General features: G+C 40.2%; 1 protein-coding gene across 3 annotated transcripts in view; it reads right to left on the bottom strand.

Annotated features, from left to right (window-relative positions):
• Positions 1 to 438: 438 nt before the first annotated feature.
• cul9 (cullin 9) overlaps positions 439 to 13,390 on the bottom strand; it is a 28,993-nt gene continuing 16,041 nt past the window's right edge. For 2 of the 3 annotated variants that reach the window (XM_028989236.1, XM_028989238.1), the window contains exons 21-42: positions 12,740 to 12,925; positions 12,481 to 12,510; positions 12,096 to 12,226; positions 11,757 to 11,939; positions 10,807 to 10,964; positions 10,487 to 10,688; positions 10,224 to 10,395; positions 9,998 to 10,143; positions 9,736 to 9,850; positions 9,318 to 9,520; positions 8,151 to 8,413; positions 6,847 to 7,222; positions 6,513 to 6,653; positions 5,955 to 6,119; positions 5,577 to 5,740; positions 5,263 to 5,356; positions 5,120 to 5,194; positions 4,889 to 4,999; positions 4,392 to 4,509; positions 3,718 to 3,851; positions 1,839 to 1,930; positions 439 to 1,696 (exon numbers count right to left, since the gene is read on the bottom strand). In XM_028989236.1, coding sequence (XP_028845069.1) covers positions 1,483 to 1,696; positions 1,839 to 1,930; positions 3,718 to 3,851; positions 4,392 to 4,509; positions 4,889 to 4,999; positions 5,120 to 5,194; positions 5,263 to 5,356; positions 5,577 to 5,740; positions 5,955 to 6,119; positions 6,513 to 6,653; positions 6,847 to 7,222; positions 8,151 to 8,413; positions 9,318 to 9,520; positions 9,736 to 9,850; positions 9,998 to 10,143; positions 10,224 to 10,395; positions 10,487 to 10,688; positions 10,807 to 10,964; positions 11,757 to 11,939; positions 12,096 to 12,226; positions 12,481 to 12,510; positions 12,740 to 12,925 — 3,473 coding nt within the window. In that variant the 3' untranslated portion in view covers positions 439 to 1,482. The remainder of the gene's footprint in view (positions 1,697 to 1,838; positions 1,931 to 3,717; positions 3,852 to 4,391; positions 4,510 to 4,888; positions 5,000 to 5,119; positions 5,195 to 5,262; positions 5,357 to 5,576; positions 5,741 to 5,954; positions 6,120 to 6,512; positions 6,654 to 6,846; positions 7,223 to 8,150; positions 8,414 to 9,317; positions 9,521 to 9,735; positions 9,851 to 9,997; positions 10,144 to 10,223; positions 10,396 to 10,486; positions 10,689 to 10,806; positions 10,965 to 11,756; positions 11,940 to 12,095; positions 12,227 to 12,480; positions 12,511 to 12,739; positions 12,926 to 13,390) is intronic. The other variant, XM_028989237.1, reaches the window with a different exon arrangement.

Genomic DNA, 13,390 nt, shown 5'->3' with positions numbered 1-13,390 from the left:
GACACTGAGTCAAAATCAAGTGAAATGAGGGTCTAGGACTTTAGCAAAAAGCCAGAGAAAACAGATTTTGAGATTGGATTTAAACACTGAGACTGTGTCTGAATCCCGGACACTGACAGGCAAGCTGTTCCACAACTGCGGAGCTCTATAGGAGAAGGATCTGCTCCCAGCTGTGACCCTTCTGCACCTTTGGTACCAGTAGTGTACCACAGATTGTTCATTTATTTGACGTACCTGCTGAGAAATGGATGGAACATTTTGAAATAGAGTAAGTACAACCTGCTAACAGGTGATTTGGATAAGTATGAGTATTCATATTCAAAAGCTCGAGTACAGTTAACCATAAAAGAGTTAAACATGTACAGCTTGGCCGGAGACATCCTGAAATAGTGTTCCCACATTATCACACTAAAAGTTTAGAACACACACACATTAACATAAGGAGAAAAGCCTTTTATTTAGTTAGTCAAAGTAGCACAACTTCTTTTTTCGAAGTCTGAAAGAGATCATAGAAGACAAACAATATATGAATATATAAGGATCTCTTAACTTACATCAAATTCCAACTGGACCTAACAAGATATTGGATCTCAACATAAGAGAACAAGGTGAACAAAGAGTTCAAAAATGTAATTTTTTTTCTTCTTAAGAAAAAATAAATCAAAGCCCGTAAGTTAGCATAAAATGCAATGCACTATAATACTTGGAAATAATTATTGCAATGACAGCTTCAATGAAAAAGGCTTGCCATATTTCTTTATCTACTTATCTGGTGCCTGGCAGGGCCACCACATCTCCAGGCCATTCTATGGTGATGTCTTGTACAGAACTATTCCAACAGCATCACATAATCTCCCCAATGCATCTCATGAACACATCTTCAAAGTCAAAAGTTCTTTTTAAAGGTTTCCTCCAAAAAATATTAACATATTATGCCTCCTCTTAACAATTGCAGCTAAACAGTTTGTTGAACACAAAAGGCAGATTAAATGCATGAAATATGAATGAACGAACAAAAGCTTTCAACAAGCTTTTCGAACAATTTCTTTTTCATACAAAGTAAACAGTAATAATACCATACCAAATCAAAATAAAAAAAGTCAATCAGTAGCAATGTCTTTCTTTCCTCCATTTTTTTTAAATCACTGTTCTCACCGGCATTCATAAAATATCTGAAGAGCATCAAAGGGAACATAGTGTGGATGCTGCACCAGTTTTACTTAATAAGCAACCACCAAAGGTCAACTCAAAATTGCTGACCACAAACTTTGGGAATGGCATTAACCACCATTTTTATTGTATTTAATGCTTTTAAAATAATTATCATTATAAGCTGAATGTGGTGGTTGCAGTGCCAGCCCATGGTGATGTTTTTTATGGGTTCAGTAGCGCCGGTCCTTCTGAAACAAAGCTTGAACCATAAGAATAAATGCTTCAATGCTGCAGCACTTTAAGATAAAACCTATTGGAATCGGTTTAAATTTAGTCAAAAGGACCAAAGCCCCTCTCCAGGTTCTCAGATTCATCATCATCAGAAAAGAAGTCATCTTCATCAATATCCTCCTCATCGTAATCCTCATGCCACTCTGGGACATAATCGTCATCATATTCATCGTCTTCTTCGGCTTCTCCTGCATCCTCCCCTGTGTAGTTGTTATCAGAGTCACCAGAGTCAGAACCCCGGTCTGACTTGGACCTGAACAGACATAAAGAGTAACAAATGCAGGTATAACTGACTTACATTCTATTGTTAAATAATTTTTTATGCAGTGCAATGACACCAAAATCATATGCACAAAATCATATGTCCACATACACAAACATGTAGAAAAACTCACTCTTTGTTGGTGTCTGACTGGTTTGTCAAATTGGAGGACTGGGCCATCTCTTGTTCTGAGCCTGCTTTACACTGGTACCCAACTCTGAAGTCCTGTAATAAAGGAAAAGTAGAGAGTTTTCACCTGCGTTTATAAGTGATAAGTCAAGGTGGTAGTAAATCATATAAAAATCAGTCATGAAATTGTAAAAATTAGATTTCAAAATGAAGAATGTGTCATTGTGTTTCCAGAAAATGTAAAAGTTAAAGACCTCATGGAAATCATGGAATACAGCTGAAATCTGCTTTTATTAAAATGAATACACAGTACTTACAATAAGTTAGGGATATTGTGAGAGACGTAGTGGATGTCATACAAACTGTGTTTGTTTCACTTCAGACATTTTGGGGATCAGGGGGCAATTTGTATTGGGGTGAAAGACACACCTCATTTTGTGTTTTCCATGTAATGGTCTCATTGTGTACAGGTGTGCTTTATATTGTGGCCAATACCAAGAGACACATTCTCAATGTGGCATCAATTTCAACATTCTGTGGGTATAAAAAGCTGGTATTGTCAGTAAGTCATTCCAAGTTCATCATTTAAACAGCCATGAACACACAACTTCACTTAACGGACGACCAGTGTCACCAGGCCATGGCGCACCTTCGGGTTGGTGGCTGGCAGTCAGATGTTGCTCGTGAACTGGGTGCGTCTCAAAGTGTCATCAAGACACAGAACTACTGGCAGAGTTCATGACAGACCAGGAGTGGAGCCCCACGAGTGCCAGACTACAATGATGACCAGTACCTAAGGATCTACGAACTCTGTCATCGTAATTCAACTGCCACACGGCTGCAGGCCTGTTTATGAGATGCGAGGGGTACTAGGGTTTCCAGATCAACCATTCACAACCGAGTCAATCACTTTGGCTTGAATGCCAGATGACTCCACTGACACCAAGACACCGCCGTGAACGTTTGCAGTGGGCACAAGACCATGTGACCTGGACAATGCGGCAGTGTTCATGCAGAGTGTCAGGTCACCTCCCACAGAAATGAGGGTTATCAGTGTTGCTGGAGAAGGTGAGTTGAGCCATACGCTGAGGTCAACATGGACACCAGAGTTTGCTTTGGTGGAGAAGGTGCAACAGTCTGGGCATCACCAGTCAGGCATCACCAGTCAGTGCAAAATAGATTTGGTTATTGTACATGGCTCAGAGACATCATAGAACCCATCCCCCAATTCCACCAGCACACCCCCAACCATATTGTAACAATTGTCAAAGCTTGACTTCAGGAAGTTGGAGTGCCTCATATGGTACAGCCATCATTGTCCCCTGACCTGAACCCCATAGAGCACGTCTGGGACCAGTTGAAGCAGAGACTGAATGATCGTACCCCACCCCTACGTGACCTGGCAGAACTGCATGTAGCACTTGTGGAAGAGTGGAACGCATTGCCTCAGAAGAACATCATGAGGCTGGTGAGGAGCATGAGACATCACTGTCAAGCTGTCATTGCGCCAAATGGTGGAAACACCCGCTACTAACATTGTCAATTTTTATTATTTGGGGCTATCCCTGTTATTGTCTACATTTTTGGGGTAATGAATATTAAACTAATGAAAATGGCGTTTCTTCTCATACATTATTAGTAATATCAAAGGGAAGTTTTACTTATTTCATTATAATTCAGAACAAATAGGAAAAACACTCATTTAAATAACGATATCCCTATATCCCTAACTTATTGTGGGTAGTGAATATGGGGAAATATGTTCATGAGTTACGTCCATGCAAATCAATACATCTATTTAATACTAATCCAAAGCTAAAATGTGTATATCCACAGATATCTAGAGTGTTGATGGCAGGTTGAGCTGTGATTTACTAGTTTACCTGTGTTGAGTGTTGTAGGATGGCTACTAGGCGCTCCTGGATGCGACGGATGAGCTCCAAGCCAGTGTTAAGGTGCTCAGGTTTCAACAGGCGCACACAGGAGGCCAGGTCAGTGCACTGTAGCAGAGTCTCCTCTACAAGCAGCAGAGAGAAAGCACACCAGTCACAGGAAGCATAAACACTTGCACCATTTAGAAATGTCCTTAATTTAATATGAAAAACATTGACTAAGTTTGAAATCACAATGTAGTGGAGTCCACATTTGCTAATGCATTAGATACTGTACTAATGTGAAAGACAGCTTTATTGCTTCTTTACTCAGGGCAACTGTTTTCCCACTAAGGTGATTTAAAAGGGATTTCAAATTATGAATGAAGCTTGTGATAATGAACACACAATTCCATTTGAATATGATAATTGATCTCTACACGTATGCAGATATTCATCATCAGCCATTTCCAGCTCCCAGTCATTTACAACACAAACAAGGTCTGGAATGACTTTGTAACCCATGTGATTTCTTTAGAATGGACCAAACAATTGTTTCCCAACAGAAACAAGGACAAGGGCCCAGAGGACACAAAATCAATATATTATATTTACTATAACGTATAACTTAACACTACCTCTATGTTTAATTAGCAATCAATAATAGGTTTATCTACATCCCTCACCCAGCAGAATTTGTAGGGCGTTAGTGTGAAGATCCAGAGCTTCTGTTTGCTGTTCCATCACATCCATCTTTTCTGTGTCCTGGTTGTAGTAGCTGTACACACAGGAGAAGGCCAGCACCTGCCGCAGAGATCCATAATAGTTTAGAACTCAGCAGACACCCACGTGGTGAAATTTATAATCCAATCTTCAGTTCATTTGACGTTAGAGCTGAATTGTAAATTATTGTTTCACAAAAAGCATCAAATATCTGAATAAATACCATGTAGTAAATAAATACTAAATACACTATATTTCAGCTATTCCATCAATGTAGTTTGTGTAAGTTATCATTACACCCAATTATTTGGTTACCATTGTAATATAAATAATAAAATTAATTCTATATGTGAATTTTAGAATTTTTGACATGTATTGTCCAGTCCGATATTTCATGCATCAGTAGCCCCTGGGCATGTTAAGTAGACTACAGTTCGAGTTGTATTGGTTTGTTCCCTACCTTGCGAGCCTGGGCCAGAATTTTGCAGGCATCGATCACAAATGTCAACGACTTCATCTGCAAGGCTTCATTGATTGAAGAGACCTTGTTCTCTAGGCCTATAGCAAAATCCTGCACAGAGAGGCAAAGACAAAACAATTTGCAGACTTTACAAAATAATTTTTTACTGCAACCTAAATAAATCCAACAAATAATTAGGCAATAATCTAATCTTGAAGGAGTCCCCTTTACCTTAGCCTGATTGTAAAAAGTGCATCTTTCATTGTAGTCCTGGAACTTTTTCTCCTGCCTGGCTGCTTTGCTGACCTGAAAATGGTGATATTACATAAGAGTAACGTTTGAGTATGTAATACTATAAATCAACAACAACTCACCATGGCTGAACAGTTGTAATAGTCTTTATGAGTTGGTTTCCAAGGTTTCAAACACCTCCAGCAAAATCCATGATTGCATTTGGCACACGTCATACTATGTAGGCAGCACACACAACAAGTTTAGAAAAGGGGAAAAAAAAACACAGGAAGCTTAATAAATTATTTTGTGCTAGTAAAATAAGCATGCATGGATCATATCTACATGTCAATAAGCAATGAGGCTTCAACATGGGTGGAAAGAATTCAGGATCTGAGCACCCAGTCTTAGATGGTCATGGTAATGGGGTTGGCCTTTAAGAATTGTGGGAACTTACTGTAGGCAGCCCTCATTCTTCTCAATCTGAGCTTGGCAGCTGGGGCACCGTTTAGAGATGAGTTTAGCAAGGTGCTTGCTCTGTGCTTCCATGCTCATCCCATCATAGTAGCCACCATCATCCATCCACTGGGAGACATGGCTGCAGCTGGCTGGGTAGTGAGCCTGAGCAAGAGAGTGGGACAAAGTATGAGAAGGAAAAGGAAACATTTTCAAAATCAAGTATGCATGGCTAAAACATTCTTCCAATGATGACACTTTTACATTTTAAAATACATGCCACTGTATATCTGGATGGAGAATAACGTCACTGAAAGAAAACCCTTTCAACATTTGTGCAACTCAGTACATAGAAATGCAGCTAGTGACATTGCGGTACCTCTGGGAAGTTGCAGTTAAAGCAGGAGGACCAGCAGCACTTGGAGCAGGTCCCCATACTGCCCACATTCTCCTTGCACAGGATTTGGTCACAGCCCTGGGGGTTAGTGCACCAGGTGAGGTTGGAGCAGCACTCCACGTATCCTCGGAGGAGAGCATTTTTATACTGTGGAACCGAAGTAATGAGTAGGGATTAAAATATGAATTTGCAATACATTTGTTAGGGTTCAGGCCTGGTGAAATAAAAATGGAAGCCATCATTAACCACCACCATCTCCCTCACTCACAATGGCAGTGAGCATGTGAAACACAGTACGTGTGAAACATTGTAAACTAAGACACCCAAGCAGGTTTGAGTATTCCCTGCATCACAGGGCTACACATGCAAGACACTGTATTTACTTATTTTATACTTAATTATTTTATATTTGTTTAACAATGTTATTTTTTATTACTAATGCCTTATTATAATATGAAATATTATTTGAGTGCATCATTATATCCCTATCCCTAACAATGAAAAAAAGCAAAAAAAAGCAAAAAAAAAAAAAAACAACACCTTGGTGACTGTGTCTTTGTCAGTGAGGATGTTGTAGAAAAACTGGGACGTGGGCTGGGCACGGCAATCCGTGATGGGACAATTACAGTTCATCACAAGGTTCTGTTCAATTCTGGCGGTCAGATACTCCTGCCAGCAGGACTGCAAAAGAAGAGAAAACATCCAGCAGCTCAACAAGACATATGAGATACAACTGTTAAACTAAAGCAATCAGTACATTTTAAAGGGATACTGCACAGAAATTAATTGCCATCTCAAACTATGTTTGCATGGCACAAAAAAAAGTGGGACGAGCCAATCGTGACATGGATCATGTTCATGCAAAAAGACTCACCCTACAACAGTAATGCACACAGCATAGGGTGGGAACTGGCTCCGAATCCCCAGGCTGAGACACGAGACACACAGGGCACTGTAACGTGACGCTGGCAGAGGGTTGAGGGTTGCGGATCTTCAGGCCAGCGGCCAACACCAGAGCATCAGGGTCATCTATGTAGCGCTGGATGAGGAGGTCCACGTTCCACTTGCAGTGAATCAGCAAGTGCTCGGCACGGTCCAAATCCAGGCTGAGGGTGCCAGACACCTGCTGGACGGTGCGCTGCATCAGCTGCCTCACCTCGTCCTGGGTCATGGTGCGGCCCATGGAGAAGAGAACAGCTTCCAGCACTCCATCTTCTGCCCGCTGGGGAGCTATAGCCAGACCGCCCAGGCTGCAGAGAGGATGATACATACACAGCATGTCACAGGCATATCAAAGTGTCTTCAGTGCATATCAAAAAAGAGCCTTCAGTGCCTTCACACAGTCAATGCATAATTTGACTTCTTACTCAGCATTTTCTGCAATCATGTTTCTTTCCTGGCTCAGTATTATTCTAGTAATGAATACATTACCATAACGCTTAAAAAGACAGCAAACACATTATGCACCTATGTTAAGATAAACATTTGAGCAGACGTTACAGAATTAGAAATATTTAGCAATGTTGGTAATTTAGAATAATTAACTACAATCAGGCATAGGAATCTAATACTGAATGATCACACATAAAAAAAGGACCAAACGATCAAATTCAAGATGTTTCTTTATTTCTTGAAAATTAGTAAAACATGTGTTGGTATAGCTTTCCAACTTGGAAAATATCAGAACGCAAATTGATTAATTGGTTGCAGATATGACATGACAATATAGTACTGTTGAGTTAGATGCTGAGCCACAGGCTAACCAAACGACTGGAATCATGAAAAAAAAAAAACCTCCTTCTCAGATACACAAAGCCACGAACTCTTAACCAAAGTGCATTGAAATGCAGACATGAGAAAGAACAAAGCAGAATGTATTAAATAAGTGCCCCATATTTATTATATTATGATAAGTAAAGAAAAATTACAGCTTTTCACAGAGAAAGTGTCATGTTATTTCCCCGCCAATGGCAATTCCCTGATAAACACAGGGTGATAAAGAAACGGCAGGCGAAGAGGAGAAGGGCAGCCATGCCAAAACGTTCAGAGACAAAAAGCACAGCGACAGCAAAAATCTGCCCTCCTTTTAAGTGACAACACACACCAGCCCTGAGGAGAGTGAGGACACAGACACCCTGCCACAGAAACACCCTCAGAGGTCAAGGGTCGTCCGCACACCTGATGTCTGCCTTGCTTCCACTGCCACCAGAACTGCTCTTTTTCAGGTCGACCTTGCTGAAAGAAAACTGTGCCTGGCCCTTCTGTGGGGTGGAAGGATCCTCCGGCAGGAACTCCACAATGTGCGGGTTGTCTTCGTTGCGCCTGATGTAGCCCTTGCTGATGACGTGCATGATGCAGGACAGAACGTCTGTAGTGCTGCAGCTGAAGCGCACAGAGCCGGGTGTGCGAGACGACTCCTGCTGCTGACACGTGTCCAGCACCTGCAGCAGAGACCGGGGAGTATGAATGACATGGCAGTAACAATAATATGAGTGATATATTAAAAAATTCACACAATAAAATTTTGATTTAGAAATGATTCTCAATTGAATTTTTTTTGTTGCATTGACAATGTAGGAATATTTTGCCCTAACAATTTTGTGATAATACATTCACTAAAACATTCAAGCATCAACATTTTCAAGAAATATTACTCCGTGTGCTTAAACTTAAATTCAGGAGTTAAACTCCTGAAAAAATTCAGTCTAATCATCCGGCAAACTAAGCATGAGCCCTCTCGACACAGCATCAAGACAATCACCAGTACCAGCTCAACTTATGGTTTTAAAGAAATACATTTTTTAATCTATGCATTGATTTTGATGATTTTTTTAACACCCCTCAAAAGCAAATATACAGAGCATCCATCACTTTTCACACTATTTGTTCCAAAATGGAATAAATTCATTAAATTTCCTCAGAATTCTACACATAGGACAACATAAAAAAAAAATGTATACTTGAGGTTTTGGCAAATTTATTATAAATGAAAACAACTGAGAAAATCACATGTACATAAGTAATTGAAGCTTTTGCTCAACACTTTGTTGCTGTATCTTTGGAACATTTCAACATGTGGAAAAAGTGATCAGCAGCCCACCAATTAACATTCATATCAGCAAGTGCACATATAGGGTCAGTTTCCCATAGACTAATAAAGAACTAGGACTAGGCTTAATACATGAATGGGAAACTGACCAAGAAAATTCAAGTTATATTAAATATTGTACCATGGATAGTCAAAAAATTGATTAGTTCAAATGTCAACACTAGGCATTCAAAGTTGATATAGTGTAATTTCTTTATGAACAAGCAAATAAACAATATGCAAGATATACTTCTTACCTTGAACACCAGGTTATCAATGTGCATTTCCCGCTCTGTTTTCATGATCTGAACAATGAGGCAGTATATGTAATTCCTTTTCCTTTCCAGGGTACGTGCAGCATCCTCGTCCACATTCAGATAGGTCTGCTTGGGCAGCAGGTAACTGTAGCTGCGGCTGACCGAACCCTGATCCAGAACCTGCTGGTTCAGGCTCAGAATCCCTTCAACCAAAAGCAAAGAATTAGGTTAGTGGCTCATTTAAACACAATTTGGTGTGTTTAAATGAAATAAATGTCAACAGTGATTATTTTGCACTTTGCTCAATGTAAACACATGTTAAAACTGAAAGCTGCTTAGGCCTAAGTGAGATCATATTTTCCAAATAAGGATTTGTATGAAATTTATAGCTTAAGAATATACAAAAAAATTCAGTCACCCTTCACAGGGTCCTGGATCAGGATGCTTTTTTGCCCTGTTAGGGGTTTCAGAGCATGAGCCAACACTGCCATTGAGAGACCTGTGGTCTGCTGGAGGGACTCCACAGACACCTCCTGAAATAGAGAAATGTAGATAACTTCTTACAAATCACACAGCAATGAAATCTCACAATTATACCAAATACGTTGTCTCCCATTAAGATATTAAACCAACAATGCCCTTAATCCAAAATCAAAACAGGGAAGGATGAATGTCTTTACCTCCTTCTGGTTGAACTGTAGCAGGATGTACATCTGCAGCGTCGAGACACAGAGCGTGAAAGATTCATAACGCAGCTCAGCATGACCCAACCATGTCCACTGCAGTCTCTGTGGCTTTCTATGGTTCACACTGTACATGCTCTGGCCTGCACAAAGACATTAATCATGCACTTACCGAAAAAAAACCAAATGTACCATATAACACTTCACAATTTAATACACTGACTGTCGGCGTAGAACTCTGTGAACTCAGACAGGTAGCTGTAGAGCTGAGCAGGGAAGTGCCTGCTGGGGTCATCCAGGTAGCAGGGGGAGGACACAGCCCAACAACGTGGAGCAAGGACCAAAACCTTCACCTCACTCTCCTCCTCTGGCTCCGATGGCTGGTCCTCCATAGTCTGAGACACAGTTCACCACAGCCATGTGTTTGTCTCTATGATAGTCAGTTTAGATTAGAAGACCATTCTGGTCCCTTCATTACATCCTTACCTCTTCATCCAGATCTTGCAGGCTTTTGTCAAGTTGCTGCAGACGGTAGAGGTGGAACTCTTGCTGCAGCTCTTCAGATGCTCTCAGGTTGGTCAGCATTTGCTGGGGGAACCTGTTGGGGAAGCAGGTGCCAATCTGTTCGACCACAGCACTCTCTAGCCACACCTTCCCCTGACCAAGCAGTCGGTCACCCATGTAATGTCTGCAGAACAGGAGAGGTGAACAAGAAATTGTTAATAAGAAAATATTAATTTGACATAGGAAACTCATAACACTATGTAATATAATAACAGCCAATTATGCAAATTGCTAGGTTTTACCTGTAAAAATGTTCAAATGTGTTAGCCAGCTCTAGTCCTGAAAGGAAGAGCATAGGCTCTAAGAACTGCTGCAGCTGGTTCAGCATTTCTACACTCCCAGAGTCGCTCCCACTCTCCTGGATCATCAGATCGATGTACTGGGCAAACCGCTCACTCACCTGCATGCACATATAAACTCATTAAAAGTTGATCATTTGAAAAGCAACCTTTCCCTTTCCAACTGAGAATGAAAGGACTTATAAAAATGTTCTAACTGATGCACAGGTAATAATCATAATAAATAATAATAATACATTTAATTTATAATGCTCAAAAAATGCTCAATGGGCAAACAGACAATAAAAAAAAAACATTTGATAAATAAAAACAGGCTTTTCTTAAAGCATGCCACATCCCGTGGACCTCTCAAATGTGGAGGTAGAGGTGAAGAAGGTGGGCGTTGGAAGAACGGAGAATTTGTGGGTGACATTGGGGGGGTCAAGAATTCTTTTAGATATGTGTTTGTGTTTCCACTCTCATCAGAATCCTGGCCATGTTGTTCTGAATTTTCTGGTCAGAAATTCCAATGAGAAGCATGTTACAATAATCCAGTCTTGATGTGATGTTGGCATGCACTGGTTTTTCTGCATCAGAGAGTGAGAGTGTGGGCTGGAGTTTACCAAATGTGCTTGATATGGCTTTGATGTGAATCAAAAATAACACCAAGTTTGGTGATTCGTTTATAAAAGAGAGATGTTCTGACTGGAGAAGAAGATACTGAGGATTTTTTGTTTTGGAATTTGGTGGAGAGTACCAACCAAAGGCAGTCAAAACAAGCTTATTAATTTTTTTACCTAAAACAATGAAAGATGGTTATAAATACTGAACTAAACTGTACAACTATGCACTTTATAAAAGAAAATACTTAGTACTGTTTTAGACAGGTAAAATGAGTTTGCTGTGAGACTCACATGCATGGCTGTAAGTATGGAGAGCTGTAACAGTGCTGCAGAGAAGCCCTGCCGAAGTGCCAGGACAAATGCTGTCTGCTGGCCAAACAGTTCCTCCATGGCATTCTTCAGATGGAGGTACATGTTCCTGAAACACTCCACAAAGTCTGAACGATTGCACATGGAGTCAAGGAACTCCTTCACCTGAGAAGACCAGGAGCACCAGAATTTTAGCCTACTGATATGCATTGTACTAGTGACAGACAAGGACATCCGCAAACTCAATTCTCCATTTCATTCCTATGAAAATTAAACCAAACAAAGAAATACAAGGATAAAGAACACTTCTAACTGGTTCACCTGTTTCTGGACCACACCCTGCCAGCACAGTGCAATCCCTGCAATGCTGCTGGTGGTGCCCTTTACTTTGGGCTTTACTGCAGAGGATGATGATATGACAGATGCTTCTTTATTTTTGGCTTCTTTACCATCTGCAACAGAGGCACAATATTGCTAACCAAAGCTGCTCGAACATTTGGGAATGTACGTTTATTCCATTTTTGTTATATCTAATTCTACTTAACCTATGAACCAGACAGAAATGGAAAAGAGATGTTCTCAAAAATGAATGTGTATGAGGTAGTTTCATAAAAAAGAAAATCATGAAGGTAAATTATAGGAAAATGGACAACACCTGACAACAAATAATGATGGCCTACTTTACAGCTGCTATGCTGTTACTTACTGTTTAAATCTTTGCTTCTGTTTAGACCTTCTGAAAACAAAAAAAAAATTGTCATATAGAAAGCTCTGGTTTTTAATTATAAGTTCTATAAGTTATAAAAATCTATCTTGAGGCTAACTAAACATAGACTTGGAGATAGCATGCAGAAAAAAAAAACGCATTTCTACTAGCACATACTGGGGCAGTTTGGAAGACTCCACCCAGCCCACCCAACACAAACACAGACAAATATGTAGTGTATCCAGATTGAAGGACTTACTGGATTTTACAGGGGGTTTAAGCTCTTCAGCATCGACTCGGCTTGTGTCCACATGGACCAGAAGGTGGGTGAGACGTCTTACACGCGAGTTAAAGATTGCAGCCCGGCTCTTATAAGGTTTCAGTGTCTCTGAATTGGCCAGATACTCGCTGAGCAGGCTGGACAAGGGAGACTGGCCAGGGGGTTCTAGGAAGAGAGAATCTGATCAGATGCAGATATGAAACACTGATGCCTAGGGCTTTTTAATATAAAAAAGTAAAGACTCTTTGAAATAGTTGCATCCCAACACATTTTGAAAATGACAGTAGATTAGCAAACAAGGTCCATAATTATAGTGCAGGGTTTCTGCAGATTTAAGGAAGTCAAATTTGCAGACACTGTGTGGGCCAGATGTGCATTTTAATAATTACTTTTCTTGCAAAATGCTACTTTTGCCACAAAACTAACCAATCACAGACAAGAAGTTAAATATGATTGGCTGTTTTCTGTTCTGGTCTGTGATTAGTTGGTTTTTTGGCACATTTGTAATGAGAGATCAAGAGTGGAAAAAGCAGTACTTTTTGTGAAAAGTAATAAATACTCTGCATTTATTTGGCTCACCACCTGCCATGGAAGAACAGGAGTTAGCCCCACAGTTTAACATTTGTATAT

The sequence above is a fragment of the Denticeps clupeoides genome, chromosome 8 (genome assembly GCF_900700375.1).
Source record: "Denticeps clupeoides chromosome 8, fDenClu1.1, whole genome shotgun sequence".
Taxonomy (NCBI): Eukaryota; Metazoa; Chordata; class Actinopteri; order Clupeiformes; family Denticipitidae; genus Denticeps; species Denticeps clupeoides.
The sequence above is the reverse complement of the archived record's forward strand: the minus strand, read 5'-3'. Positions and strand labels throughout refer to the sequence as shown.